Source organism: Choristoneura fumiferana, chromosome 8 (assembly GCF_025370935.1).
Source record: "Choristoneura fumiferana chromosome 8, NRCan_CFum_1, whole genome shotgun sequence".
In the NCBI taxonomy this organism is placed as follows: Eukaryota; Metazoa; Arthropoda; class Insecta; order Lepidoptera; family Tortricidae; genus Choristoneura; species Choristoneura fumiferana.
Window position 1 is genome coordinate 8,895,951 of NC_133479.1, and position 14,575 is coordinate 8,910,525.

Below are 14,575 nucleotides of genomic sequence, written 5' to 3' on the forward strand. Positions count from 1 at the left end.
CATCCAGTTTTTTAATTTATCAAAAGTTTAGATACTAAACTAAACACACACATAGGCGGCACATCTTACACTGCCGCCGCACGAAACTGCGATGTGCGGAGCGACAAAAGTCGCAGCCTAATTGTACAGTCGCGTGCACTGCAGGGCTACTACGAAATTCGAAACTCGAAGTTCGTGTCGTGCGGTCCCACTGACAGTTATACTATTTAATACGAGAGCGAGTGGGACGGTACGATACGAACTAGAGTTGCGCCCGCTCGATCTTTAAAGGGAGCGCTCCGATCTCGGTCAATCGGTCAAATGAACTAGTTCGGTCTTTTAGTTCCTTTAGCTCCGAGGAGCGGCTCCGACCGAAACAGGGAAAAGGGAAGGGAAGGGAGCGAGTTTAGACTCGAATCGGTCATGAACTGAACTGGGAGCTAAAGATCGAAATGTTAAAAAATAAGGAGTATAATAAAAATATAACGTTGTAATCAAGATAAAAACAATCAAATATTCATTTGTTGTCGTAGTTTCGTTTAACCGGGTTTCTAATTATGGTTCTTTGGTATCATCAAACAAGCAGACAATGTACAATGTAAAATAAATGCGTGTCTCTCGCACATACGCTTTCAAATAATACTATTTGTCTCGTTCACATCGACCGAGCACCGCGCCATGCCGTCCGCTCCGCTCTTTACCTATTCGTTTCCTCGTTCACTCGCTCACTCCCAGCTCCCGCTCCGTATTAGCTCCGGAGCCAAAGGAGCGCGGACCGAGACCGATTAAGATCGTTTACGAGGAACTAGTTCTTTTCGGTCCGCGATGGGAATTCATTATTTTTAGTTCTTAGTTCAGGACCGACTCAAGCCTAGTTTAGAGTTTCGTAGTAGCCCTGCTGCACCCCCGCATGGAGATACGGAGTCGGTGTGTCATACCATACAGCTTTTGTACATAGGTACCTTATCAAGATTCTACAGTGAAATAGATAAAAACCGTACCACCGCTTACCGCAACGGGATGCGGTGGCAGTGATAACCGCCTTACTTAATAAATTAAAAACGTAAGTGTCGGATCAAGCAAATAAATACAGACGCACCTTTGCGACAAAACTGTGACATATGGTAATATCGCAACTTTGGAGATGGCACAGGTTTGTTGCAAAGAAGCGAGATGTAGTCACAGGATGTAATGAATAATGTTTTGCTGCCGTATTTTGTATCAAGAGTTCGTATTTATCTTGCTATCTCTTGCTTTAGTAAACTTTAGTAACTTGAGAAAGAAAGATAAATCGTCAGTACTTTGAAAAAATCTGGTATCTCAAATCAATACGTCAACAAAATTGAACCTTGACCCAATGGTCATTAAGTGCACTCAGAAAAGTTATCCATTTTGAGATACGAGTTTTTTTTAAAGTAGTGACGAAATACGAACTTTTCCCACAAAATACGATGGAAAAAACATCTAGATCTGTACGAAGAGTTCCGTAGTCAAACTGAAGTTAAGGTGGTTAACAAAACAAACAAAAACGACAATGTCGATATCGCGAGACTGTACCTTCATAGGAATATGAACCCATCAATATTTTTGTAAATCAATCAGTTAGGGCTTTGAACCGGCGTTTTTCATAGGCACGACAGAATGAAACTAAATAATCCATTCTCGCTACGGGACCCTTACAATGTGAAAGAGGCTTCAAATATAACGTTTTAAACTTTCGTGATTCTCACTCATAGTCAAAATACCACAAACGGGACTTATCACGCTATTATTACACAAGTAATATTTACCTTAGTTGCCGAAACGTCGAGGTAAATATTACTTGTGTAATAATAGCGTGATAAGTCCTGTTTGTGGTTTTTGACTATGAGGCTTCAAATATAATACCTACATGCGAAAGGAAAATTACTTTACATTAGCTCTTTTTCTTTTGCAATACCTCCAATACTCGTACCTATTTTAATTAATTTTGTAGTAGGTACCGTAAATTTTAAAAATACCTTATAAATGCACGAAGTAAATACAAATGTAATGTAAAAACATGTAAGAAAACATTAAAATCGTTTATTCGGAGAGTTAATCAGCTTCTATTATTGGCATGTTAAGCAGCTGTCCCATTGGCGACGATTATTTAGAAGCGAACTAGAAAATACACCTCAAATTCCCGCCGTAGTTGTAGCACATCGTAGTTCTCGCTGGCAGTGTGAACAATCTATGATCAACTATCAATACACTAGTTTGTACACGCGGCTTCGCATGCGAAAATCATTAGATACAACAGTTGAACAGAAACGTTTTAACTTTCGTGATTTTCACTATAAGTCTACCACCAACGGGACTTATCACGCTGCTAGGCAGACTTGACACCCCACACTTCAGCCTGCTCGTGACCTCGGCCACTGCAATGTTGCCGAAACGTCGAGGTAAATATTACTCGTGTGTGTTAGCGTGATAAGTCCCGTTAATGGTATTTTGACTATGAGTTGAATAGAAATTCCGGGATTTTACAATATTCCTGCGGGAATTAATTACTTATGCGGGATTTACACTCTCGCCTCGTACCTCGTCTCGCGACTCGTACGCGAGTGTAAATGCGGCATTAGATAGGTAGAAGTAATCCACCCGGGCGCCAACCCATGATCGCCACCACTGAAAAAAGCCAATGTGGTGCTCTATCAGTTTTTAAAACAAGATCTATTCTATCCTATCAAATGCATATTTCGCTAAAGTCGAACTTTCAAGTTGACAGACATGTCTATTCGCATTATTGTTTTATGATATGCAAACAATAAATCAACTTTAGGGTGGTAGACCACATATTTGGCTGATTGATGGTAAATACATACCAAATTTTATCTAAAGCCATAAACACACACACGCGTACAAACTTTCGCCTTTGCATTTATTTATAATATTAGTAGGATGTACTCTCTTATTGGCACAGGATCTACATCTCTATTTTACGGTTCTTGAGCGAGAAAATAGCATGTAGCTAATGCTATCCTCGTCAGCATTGGGACAGCTGCTTTGGCTAACCTACTCGTATGCCGTGACTAATTTGTTTGATTTGATAGCAGGTACTAATTATTTTCCCTGTAGAAATTTTATGGCACATGATTGAAAAATTGATAGTTCTTATCGCCTCACCTTCGTACGATTTAACTAAGTAACTTATATGTAAATACCCTTTTAATGTTTGATAAGACAAAACATGCTGTTATTGAAAGAAACATTCATCATGTGAACAGATTTCTTATTTGATAGCCATTTATCTATTGGTTAGAATAAAACATTAACAAAACATTCATATTTAAATTACAGTAATTCCTTCGAGGGAAACTTTAATACATTGAATAAAAAAGATCTAAGAATACTGTAGGGTCTCTATTTTTCAGGCCTATTAAGTACACTACATCCAAATTAATGTGGTGTTAAGGGGAAGAGAGGACAAACCAATAGTTTTTGTTGTGTTCACAGTAAAAAATAAGGGTCACTCGCGCTATCGGGTTCAGATAACCGCGTAGTCTACCTAATAGACCTAATAAATAATAAAAAACGGTTAAGTGCGAGCTGGACATGCGCGCTAAGGGTTCCATACAAAAGTAAAAAATACCCTTTCAAAACGTCTTTTGATAGCCACGACTTCGAAACTTAATTTTTTACAGCCTGAAAAGACCATAGTTTTTAGAATTTGATGTCAATTTTCTAGTGACCGACAGAGGTCCACCAGGCCGACAACGAAGCGTTCCTATGAGAACTCCTAAATTCTATATACGTAACATCATTTGAAAATACCACAAAACTTAGTTATTTTAAGTAAAGTATTCGTTTTAAAATAATTTATGAATGTTTTTAAAATTGACTACCTATTGTAAAATACTTTGGTAAAACATTGAAATTAAACAGTAAAAATGCCATATGTCCTTACTATGCAATTGTACTAAATTTCAATTCGATCATATCCTACTTAATTATTCTGCACATGAATGACAGCGGCAGTTGTCCATTCTGTGGTCATTTCGCAGACGGATGGAAACATGGACGTACTACCTAAACGGGACCGAGCACTTTCAGCTCAAAAGCACGACGAACGAGATAGCTAGTACCGATGCCCTTTGTCCCTTTCAATAGGGTGACCATACCTAAGATTTTTGTGAGACAAGTTCAATCTTCCTGCTCATTGTTTATTATAATCACCTAAGGTTTTTCATTAGCTAGTGTATATCAAACTTTCAAGGAAAACTATAACGGCTAAGTTTGCTTGAGAATTATAAGTAGTTTAAGAGTAAATAGCAGCCTAAGGTATAAAATATACCTAAACTTGGAAGATTCCGTATAAAATACGAAATCCTTAGAAAAATATAACTTAATTTTTTCCTAATGGCTACGGAACCCTATTTTGGGCGTGTCCGCGTTTTATGTATAGTTAAGCAACGGGTTAATAAAATTGCTTATGCAAGGCAATATGCCATCTTTACAATATCAACAAATTATGAAAAATCGTGCGCCAACTTACGAACAATAATTGACATAACTCAAGTTATCGATAATTATATTATTTTCTAAATTGATTAAGTACTCGGCAACTAATATTGTAAGTCAGCTACTTTATTTAATAATAGTAAATTGGACTACAGTAAGGACAGAAGGACACACAAAAATCATGTACATAGTCGTTAGATTTTAAATAATGGTATTTTATTGGCTGGCAAGATGAAAGAACGATACAAATGGCATCGGTTGTAACTATCCCTCTCATCGTGGATTAGCCTTTATATTAGGCGCTATGGAAAAAAATACTTTCTCTCCTTGCGATATGGTTCATTTTCGTAAATACGAATTTTCAGAGTACTTGGTCCCGTTTGGATAGTACGTCCATGGATGGAAATACGAGCAAGAGATCTGAGTTGGAGTCCCAACTTTCACGAGGCTTAAATAAATTAGACATAGTTTTATAACTTAAATACCTATTAAAAATCTGACAACACAAATACGAACTTAATGCTGATATTCAGCCACTGGTCTGACGTCCAATACCTAGTCACTTTGGGGTTGTTTAATCGTTCTTCTCGTGGGTTTCTGAAAGATAAAACAATTGGCTCAATAACAAATTATCTCAAACTATCGTTTACCCGCGGCTTCGCACGCATTTACATTTATTAGATACAGCAGTTGAATTGAAATTCCGGGATTCTATTAAATCTCGTGGGAATTCCCTAAAATTACATCGTGGTTTTCATTGACGTTAAATTAAAACACCGATGCCAAATTTCATGACTCTAAACCCAGCGGTTGTTATTTCGAGATTTCATCCCTATCCCGTGGGAATATCGGGATAAAAAGTAGCCTATGTGTAACACATAGGTATCCAGGTTATAAACTAACTTTTTGCCAAATTTCATCCAAATCCGTCCAGCCGTTTCAGCGCGAAGAAGTAACAAACACACACTCACTCACTCACAAACTTTCACTTTTATAATATTAGTAGGATAAGGACTTCTTACAAAATCAGTGGCTATCGGCTAACAGTGGGACGGAGGGGGCATCCTGCAGTACCAGGGGGCCTCTCAATGTCCACAAGTCTTGATCAAGTCCTCAATTAGGCTAAAGATAAGCTAGGTGCAGTCGAGGAAACTGAATCACGTACACGGGTGATACCTTTGTGCTATTTACTAGTGTCATGTTGACATCCCATACATTTTCCACATAAATTATAGTAAAATTGATTATGCTTCCACCCTGATCCGGGATTCAGTTTCCTCGACTGTACTTATAATCGACTCCTAAGTGTCTGGGTTCATTCAGAGTTGCCACCCGAGCCCGGAACAGGCTTAGTCCACTGTACAAAATAGTACGTTTTTAACCCCCCACGCAAAAAGAAGGCTGTTATAAGTTTGATCGCTATGTGTCTGTCTGTGGCACCATAGCTCTTAAACGGGTGGACCGATTTGAATGCGGTTTTTTTTATTTGAAATCAGGTTTTCTAGCGATTGTTCTTAGACATGTTTCGTCAAAATCGGTTCAGCCGTTTTTGAGATATTGAACTTTGAAGTGACAAAGTCGGGGGTTTTCCATCTTTTTGTTGGTTAGGTTATTGAGTTAAGTACACACGTAGACAGGCGGCACGCAAAACAAGTTAAATTTAATCGTGAATAAAACACCCATGTTTCTATGACCAAAGATAACCACGTGTGACAATAATGTGCCGTGCCGTCAAATTTTTTTGTTGTTGATTGGTAAAGAACGTCCCTGCGCTAATTAGGCCAAGCCATTAAACATTTACCTACAGTACCTACCTACACAACATTTTTCTGCACAATAGCGAAACGACAAGTAGACATTACTGCTGATCAATTTCTTTTCTTTCTGCATTAGTTGAGTTTAGTTTAACGTAAAATGCTTCATACATTAAGGGGCTGTTTCACCATCCATTGATTAGCGTTAACCGACGGTTAAATGTGATGCCGTCTCCGTCTATTCGATCAAAACCAATAGAGACGGCATCACACTTAACCGCCAGTTAAAACTAATCAATGGATGGTGAAACAGCCCCTAAGTATGCCTGATCAACAAAGGCTACTTTTCATGCAGTGTTAGTTTCCGCGGGACGCACACAAAGTTGCGGGCAACAAAATTGAATCAGGCGATACTTTGTGAATGTTCATATCAATGAACCAAAACCAATTACTTTGCTCACCCGCGATCTATGATAGCTACGTCTATGTGAAAATACGTACGCATAGGTACCTACGTAATATCCAACTGGAGAGATTTATCTAATGTGGTGTCTCCTACGCCATATAAGGCAAGTACCTACTAATAATAATAATAGGTGTGGCCGGAGGATCCAGTCCCGAATCGGCCTATTCAGTCACGAGCGCAAGTGTCGACGTGATGCTACTTAAATCATCTGTAAAAGATGTCAAGACCTATTATTAACATGTATAATAGGTAACTATTGGTCAATACCTGCGACTTCCTCTTCCTCGGCGTCCAGTATATCAGCGCAGCAGACGGAGTAGCAAATGAGCGACAAGAAGCCGAGCGGCAGACCGAACACGAGCGCGGTCAGGACGGGGTTCCCGCGCCACATGCTCGCGAGCGTCGTCCGCGCCTCAAACAAGCCTCGGTACACGCGCACCGGCCAACTGTTACCGCCGTATACCTGGATACACACGCATATATAGGGCTTATATTGCAAAGTGTAAAATTCGAACTACGTATCTTACCGTCCCGCTGACACTAATATTATTTAATACGAGGAACGGCACGATACGAACTTCGATTTTCGAATTTCTTAGTAGCCGCCCAGGCTGTAATGTCTATTAGTTATCTAGTATACTGTTTTCTGGGGAGTCTGTCTGTCTATGGCATCGCAGCTCTCAAGCTGATAGACCAATTTTGATGCGGGTTTTAGGGTTCCGTACCCAAAGGGTGCCAACGGCACCCTATTACTGAGACTCCGCTGTCTGTCTGTCTGTCTGTCTATCTGTCTGTCCGTCTGTCACAGGGCTCTATCTCTGAAGCCGTAAAAGTAAGACACTTGAAATTTTCACAGATTATGTATTACTGTGGCCGTTATAACAACAAATACTAAAAATAAAGTTAAAAATTAAAGGGGGTCGTCATACAAGAAACGTGTTTTTACAGAGTATTTTGGTTGGTAGGCGTTATTAGCCTTTTTCGATTTTAATGATGTTTTATAAAAGCTTCGATAATAAAATATAATATAGTGACTGTCTCATTGTGTGGTTTATTCGTTTTTGTGCAAAATTAATAAAGCAATTTATGAACCACAAACCTCAGTGAAGCCAACTTTGATAAAGCGCTCGCCAATTCCACACCGTATTACATAGTATTGTTTACCTATTGTTTTTTACACTAAAAAATCATACTAAGTATTTATTTACAAGGTTTATAATACAGTTTAAAATTTATTCTCACTAGTCGATCTTCTTATTATTTAATTACATAACATACGAAGTCCGGCGAATTTCCTGAGAATGAACCGCGCTGACAGCTTTTTTTTTTTTGAGCCGCGCGCGGCGCGTCACGGGCAATGGTTTCAGAAGCAAACAGCCAGAACTAAAGAGGATGAGAATTCCAATTGTTTTTTATTCGAAATACTTGCACAAGTGCTTACATTTCGGCGATATTTTAGAAGCTTTTATTTAGCTTGCCCTGTTTGTTTATTTATTTATTTATTGTTTGTTTGGGTCAAATCTTGAAAGCTAAATTTGACCCACTTCCAGTGGTCCGATCGACTTGAAATTTAAGTAAATTTGGTGACAGACAATACAATAATTTGGTAGTGACATCTTGGTGGTCCTGCCAGAATCTTCTCTGCAGGAGGCAACTTCTCAATAGTTAATAGTACCGACCTTCAATTTGGTACAGATATGTACTTTAGACGACAATGCAAGTACAGTCAACAAAAAGTACCTACGTTCGGCAAAAAAAAGCTTGTATTAAATTTTTTTTTTAACAAAAACTTATTCCAAGCATTAAGTATATTTATTTGCAGTGTAATGTAACTATGTTTTCATCACACTTGCTCGTAAACAGTGTCGTAACATGCAGGCTACCTTGGTTGCAACCCCCCAAATAAAACCCTCGACCTTAATGTGCTCCTCATGTAACCCGTGGTCGGTAAATGAGTCATTGCCCGTACTAATTTTCTTGTCATGAAGCCCAAGGTCGGTAAATGAGTAGGATACTGCATGGCGTGCAGGAGCGCGGCGCGTGCACGTCGGGCACATGCTGCGGGGGGAGGGGGAGGGCGGCGCGGAGGCTGGCGCTGTCAAGAGCGTAGTCAGCGGTATCGGCAATTTTTGAATAAATATTAGTTTTTCTTTTACAAATATACAATTTTACTCGCAAATGTGATAAAAAACATTGTATGTCGCACGGGCGGTACTAGAATTACGAACATCGACTCATTAAAGCCCTCAGTCTTCGACTTCGGGCTTCTAATAAGCTCTCGTTCGTAATTCCTTGTTTACCGCCCTTAAGACAGAATGTACTATTGCTCGGGCGGGTGGAATCTTTCAGCTCAAATTTGAAGTGGATATCTTCAACCGATTGAGCTGAAATTTTACACGCATGTATAAATCCGATGACAATGCAATGCAAGCTAGCTTGATCTGATGATAAAGCTAGCTGGTGACCATAGGAACTGTGTGATAAACGACACGACCGCATCGAGTTTGGACTCGTTTGTCGTCTCGACGAGTACTTTCGTAACCAGGGGCATAAAATACAGTCAACAAAAAAAATATTAGAAGAATTTTAAGATAAACTTTTACTGAACTGTTCACGGAACCCTTCCTTCATGTACATACGAGTCCGACTCGCAATTGACCAATTTTTGATATATTAAACTTTGAAATGACAATGATGGAGGTTAAGATTGTTTTTTTTGGAATCTTTTTGTATTTTTTATTTTAATTCCAATTGTTTTGTTACTTTTACTGTCATCCCGTAAAATCAATATCGAAACCAATTTGGAATTAAAATAAAAAATACAAAAAGATTCCAAAAAAACAATCTTAATTTGATTGCTTAATAACGACATTTTGTCCGGGTGAGCGGTTAGTTCCATTGGGCTGATGAAAGGTTTCTCGATGAGGGCTACAGCATAGATGTCGCTAGTGTCGCTGCTTAAGTGACTAAATAAGAAAACAAACAAGCTGAGATCTGTGGTGCATAGGAGAAATTCGTGTCTGTATCACTGTCCAGTGGTGGTTTAGTGGTATAGCACGTGGCACGGAATGCCGAGGACATGGGTTCGATTTCCAGCGCCGGTCTTATTTTTCTGGTTTTCTATGCATCTATATTTCAGTTTGTATTTTCGAATGTTGGAGGTTTTTCTAACCTAACCTAACCAAGGTTAGTGATCATTTTTGGCCCACTTGTCACATTCATCTCAATCATTTTGTTCCTGTATCACAAACCGACAGATGATTTGTGATGTACTTTTTTATTATTATTTATAATTTACGGATGGCGCTCAAGCAGAATTTTTTGTGACTTACTGACTCGGGCAGCAGCTCTTGCGCTGTGCTTAGACGCAACTACACCTATTCGTAGTAGTATGTGCTCTTATTCATCAGTGATGTATGAATGTGATGTGATGAATCATCACTCTAAACCCTTGTCACTAAAGAGCGCGGTGGCGGGGCGGTGCAGCGCGGCGCGGAGGCGTTGCCAGTTGTAATATTCGAGCTAACATGAAAGAGGGCACACAGAACACCGCGCGGGAAATAAGCGTGGCACGGTATTCTTGTGTGCCCTCTTTCACCTTAGCTCGAATATTACAACCGGCACCGCCTCCGCGCTGCGCCGCACCGCTCCACCTCCGGCGCCTGTGTGTTTCTAGCGTTATTATTATTTATTATGTCAGGAAGTTTATTTTTTTATTTAATTGTGTTACAATAGCTGATTTGAGTTGGAGACTGCTGGGGGAGGCCTTTGCCAACAGGCACACAGATGCTGAAGACTGAATAAAAAGTAAATGAAAAATACTGTTGTGTAATAATTAATAGGTTAAGATTTACATAATTATTTTCATTATTTTGTATTAGGATTGCATCTGAATAAACAAGCTTAATAAATAAATAAAAAAGTTGATTAGAATGAAACAAAATATGCAAAATTATTTACCGGTGCAACCTGATTATGGATTTGATCAAGGAACATCAAAACAGCCTCTGGTGTCATGAGAACAGGGTCATCATCAGGCATGTGGTGGTGGCTCGTGGTGGAGTTGAGGACCAGAAGGTGGGGGACGGTCAGCTCATACATGGCTATAGAGTTGGCTAACTCAAGGGAGCCCATCCATCCAAATTGGAAACGAGAATGTAATGTTTTTCGCTTTTGCCTGTAAATATGAAATAAAAACAAATCCAACAACCACAGCTTGAATGCTTAATACTATTTATAATTTTGTATAAATAAATGAATGGAATATTTGTTTTTTCATTAAAAGAACAAGCACTGTTGCTCCGTGGCAGGATACTTTCCTAAAGTATATTACATTGGTGTCAGACCTGTCAGTATGCATGCTACCATTCATTCATTCACGTCTTGTTTATTTACTAACCTAATAATTCCTTCAATCATGTCCTTAAAATCTCTTTCTGTTTGGGTTATCTCGCTCAGCTTATTCTCAGAGACAACAGCAATCACTATGTACTTCTCAGTGTCCATTAGGTGGTTGATGTTTGACCTAGTAATTTTAGGGAAAAAACCAAATCTTTCAGAATTGATCCATTTATCTAAAGTGTTATTCAAGGCTTCATTATCTTCTAACAAACCAGGGTGAGCTGAAAAATAAGATGGGACAATAAAAACATAGTCTATGTCTCACAACGCTTCCATTACTTCAAATCTTACCACCAAAGAAGAATGATTCCTCCTCTTTGTAGACAAATATTGCTGAGTCATTTGGTGGATTCAATTCATTTTTGACAATATCATGCGACATTGCATAAAACCATGTATGAGGTTGATACTTGTCAGCATGGATAATAAACATATCCTAAAAATAAAATGAAATAAATTATTTGTAAAACCTAGTATACAATGTGTTATATTTGATTTCTGTTGAGTTTAAGGGAACATTCAACAGGTCAAATAAAGTTAATTTGTCTAAGATGTGGCCTAACTCTATACCGTTTAAAATTGGTACTGCATAAAAGATAATCAAGAATAAAGATAATTAATTATGTGAAAATCAAGAAAAACATGGTGTACAGTATTACAAATTACAACTATTATATGCTATGCTGTCAGTTGTTTTTATTTAAGTCTGCTACACATTAATCCAAGAGACAGGAAAAGTATGTAATGTATAATTGTTTTTTTTAAATTTAAATGGAAAATCCTCAGACTCTCAATTTGCATTAATACTTCTGAGGGTTTTTTTTCATGACACTCAAATTTAGTTGCTTACCCATAATGGTCCTTGCTGCTTCCCAACAAAACCAAAGAATATAGGGTGTGTTTCCTTCAAATATCCAAAGCTATCTGCCTGAGTCACCCTCTGTACAGCTGGCTGGGACATTCGCACCGCATAGTTTACCATGTCATCTTTCATTCTCTCTCCATTGTACTCATGATGATGCGATCCTTTGATGCTGAAATTAATAGAAACCTAAAATTTACAACTCAACCCCTACTTTGTCATTCCCATCCCCATCCCAGCCTATATACGTCCCACTGCTGGGCACAGGCCTCCTCTCAGAACAAGAGGGCTTGGGCCATAGTTCCCACGCAGGCCCAGTGAGGATTGGGAACATCACACGCACCATTAAATTGCTTCGCAGGTTTCCTCTCGATGTTTTCCATTACCGCAAAGCTTGTGGTAAATATCAAATGTAATTCCGCACAGGAATTTCGAAAAACTCAGAGGGGTTGAGCCGGGGTTTGAACCCACAACCCTCTGCTTGAGAGGCGATAGGTCAAATCACTAGGCCACCACGGCTTTTTAACTTTGTCATTAAGAGTCATTATTTTATCAGCCATTGGAATTTTTGGAGTGAATGCCTAGATTATGGAGAGGACAAGTGTTACCAAAAATACTACTATATACTGCTTTTACATAGCTATTTTTCGTATTGCGTAAAACTCTGAATGTTGCTTTTTTACCCGACTGCGAAGAAGGAGGGTTATGTGTTTGGCGCGTATGTATGTATGTCTATTCCGATGTCCTCTCGTAACTACTCGATGGCTCAACCGATTTTGATAAATGATACGTCATTGGATTCGTCTTGATGACGCAAGTGACACTGGGTACATAAAATTCTTGAAAAATCAAAATGGCGGATTTTTGGCGCCAAATTGTAAGTATTCAAAAAATGTTTTTTATTCAAACCTATCGAGTGGGGTATCAAATGAAAGCTTATAATTAGACCATTCTAAATATATATATATATAGTTTATAATCGTTTTTATATACCATTTTCACAGAAAAGTGGGAAATAAAACAATCAAAAAACGCGACTGCCTTAAAAAATACTAAAAAATGCTCAAAAATGATTACCTAATGGGTCCTGACTGTTGAACTTTAAGTTAGCTACAAAGTTCTAGCCCACTAGACTTGTTTTCTTCTTTTTAGTATCTTTTAAGGCAGTCGGGTTTTTGATTGTTTTAATTTATCAACTTGAACCACTGGTACGCGACGCGGGTCCTTGCCAAATAATAATGCTATCTTTTTGTTTTTTATTTAAATCCGCAGTTGTTGTGCTTATTAACACAAATGACACTTGAATGTGGTATTTTTTAGTTCCCTTATAAAAGGGGTTAATGAATATCACTCTAGACTAGTATTTTACTTTTAAGCCTTTTATTTCAGATGCAAACTTTAAAAATAATATTGAAACAGCAATCATAATAATAATAATCTTAACAATCTGTGTTTTTTATTAGGCAAAGGCCTCATGTAGCAGTCTCCAGTCCCTCTCACACTACCAAGAGTTAAGTCAAATGATATTGTTGGTTGCAAAGGACAAGTACAATAAAATAAACATTATTTATTTATTTGACAAAAAAAAGCATTTACAAACAAATAATTATTACAAGAAGAATAACTGCTGACTTAGAATTATAAATAATTGGGTCACATGAATTCTCTAAGATACTGTTAAGTACTTACAATAAAATTGTTGGATAAGCACGAACTTTAAAATGGGTTGCCACCGCAGGGAACCTTGTGCAGTCAACTTTGGCCACCTTGATGTGGCTGTTGTAGAGTGACTGGGCTACGTGGGCCCATATGGGCTCAATACGGCGGCAATGGGCGCACCACGGTGCGTAAAACTTCACAAACCACATGCCATCACCACTAATGTCTATGAATTTATCACTTAACTCCAACACTCTTGAGCATGATACTCCATAGATCGCTAAAAATATAATACACGATTAAGGTTAGGCGCTAAATAAATTGAGGAGGAAAAACATTGGCCGGCAAGTTTTTGTTGTTAAAATATTTGTTACGACCATTAAAAATGTTATCTACAAACAATATAAAAACTGACTATTCTATCCGTTATGCAATACCATTAATTAAGTAAGACGTAATTTAAAGGAATAGACGGCCTCTAATATAAACAAAGAAAAATAAATAGCAAATATACTAACCTGTAAATACTATCAACCAAATCCTAATTATATTATTCATTTCGATAACCTACACTTTACAAAGCAATACAACAGAACGTTCAACACAATATTTATAATATGTTTGTACTCATTTAATACTATTTTACTTAATACTACTGCAATAAGCTTAAAATCAATACACAATACTATAAACTATAATTCCGAATGCTGAAAGAAGGAGAACAATATTAACCACAGTAAAGCATTTATAAAGTTATAATTTAGGTATTATTTCTTCTTTGTTAAGGGCAAAAATTGATTGCCAAAGACTACAGTATATATAAGGACTTATTTAAATCAATGTTGCCTAGTGTACATGTCATGCTGACTTGAATGTCAAACGTGTTTCAGCTACAGAAATAAACTGAAAAGTTTAGTAATGCCAATTTTTTACTTTTTTTTATAAACTTGCATGCAAAAATAATTTCCCGAA

At 37.9% G+C, this 14,575-nt stretch overlaps 1 protein-coding gene across 1 annotated transcript; it reads right to left on the reverse strand.

The window, feature by feature from the left end:
* Positions 1-2,442: 2,442 nt before the first annotated feature.
* Tmx3 (Thioredoxin-related transmembrane protein 3) lies at positions 2,443-14,528 on the reverse strand. Its single transcript, XM_074091028.1, has 8 exons — positions 14,122-14,528; positions 13,634-13,883; positions 11,933-12,116; positions 11,374-11,518; positions 11,081-11,303; positions 10,642-10,858; positions 6,949-7,144; positions 2,443-5,058 (listed from the first exon to the last, which is right to left on the reverse strand). Exons 1-8 carry the CDS (start codon positions 14,159-14,161, stop codon positions 5,036-5,038), a joined length of 1,278 nt encoding a protein of 425 aa, XP_073947129.1. The 5' UTR covers positions 14,162-14,528; the 3' UTR covers positions 2,443-5,035.
* Positions 14,529-14,575: the final 47 nt, after the last annotated feature.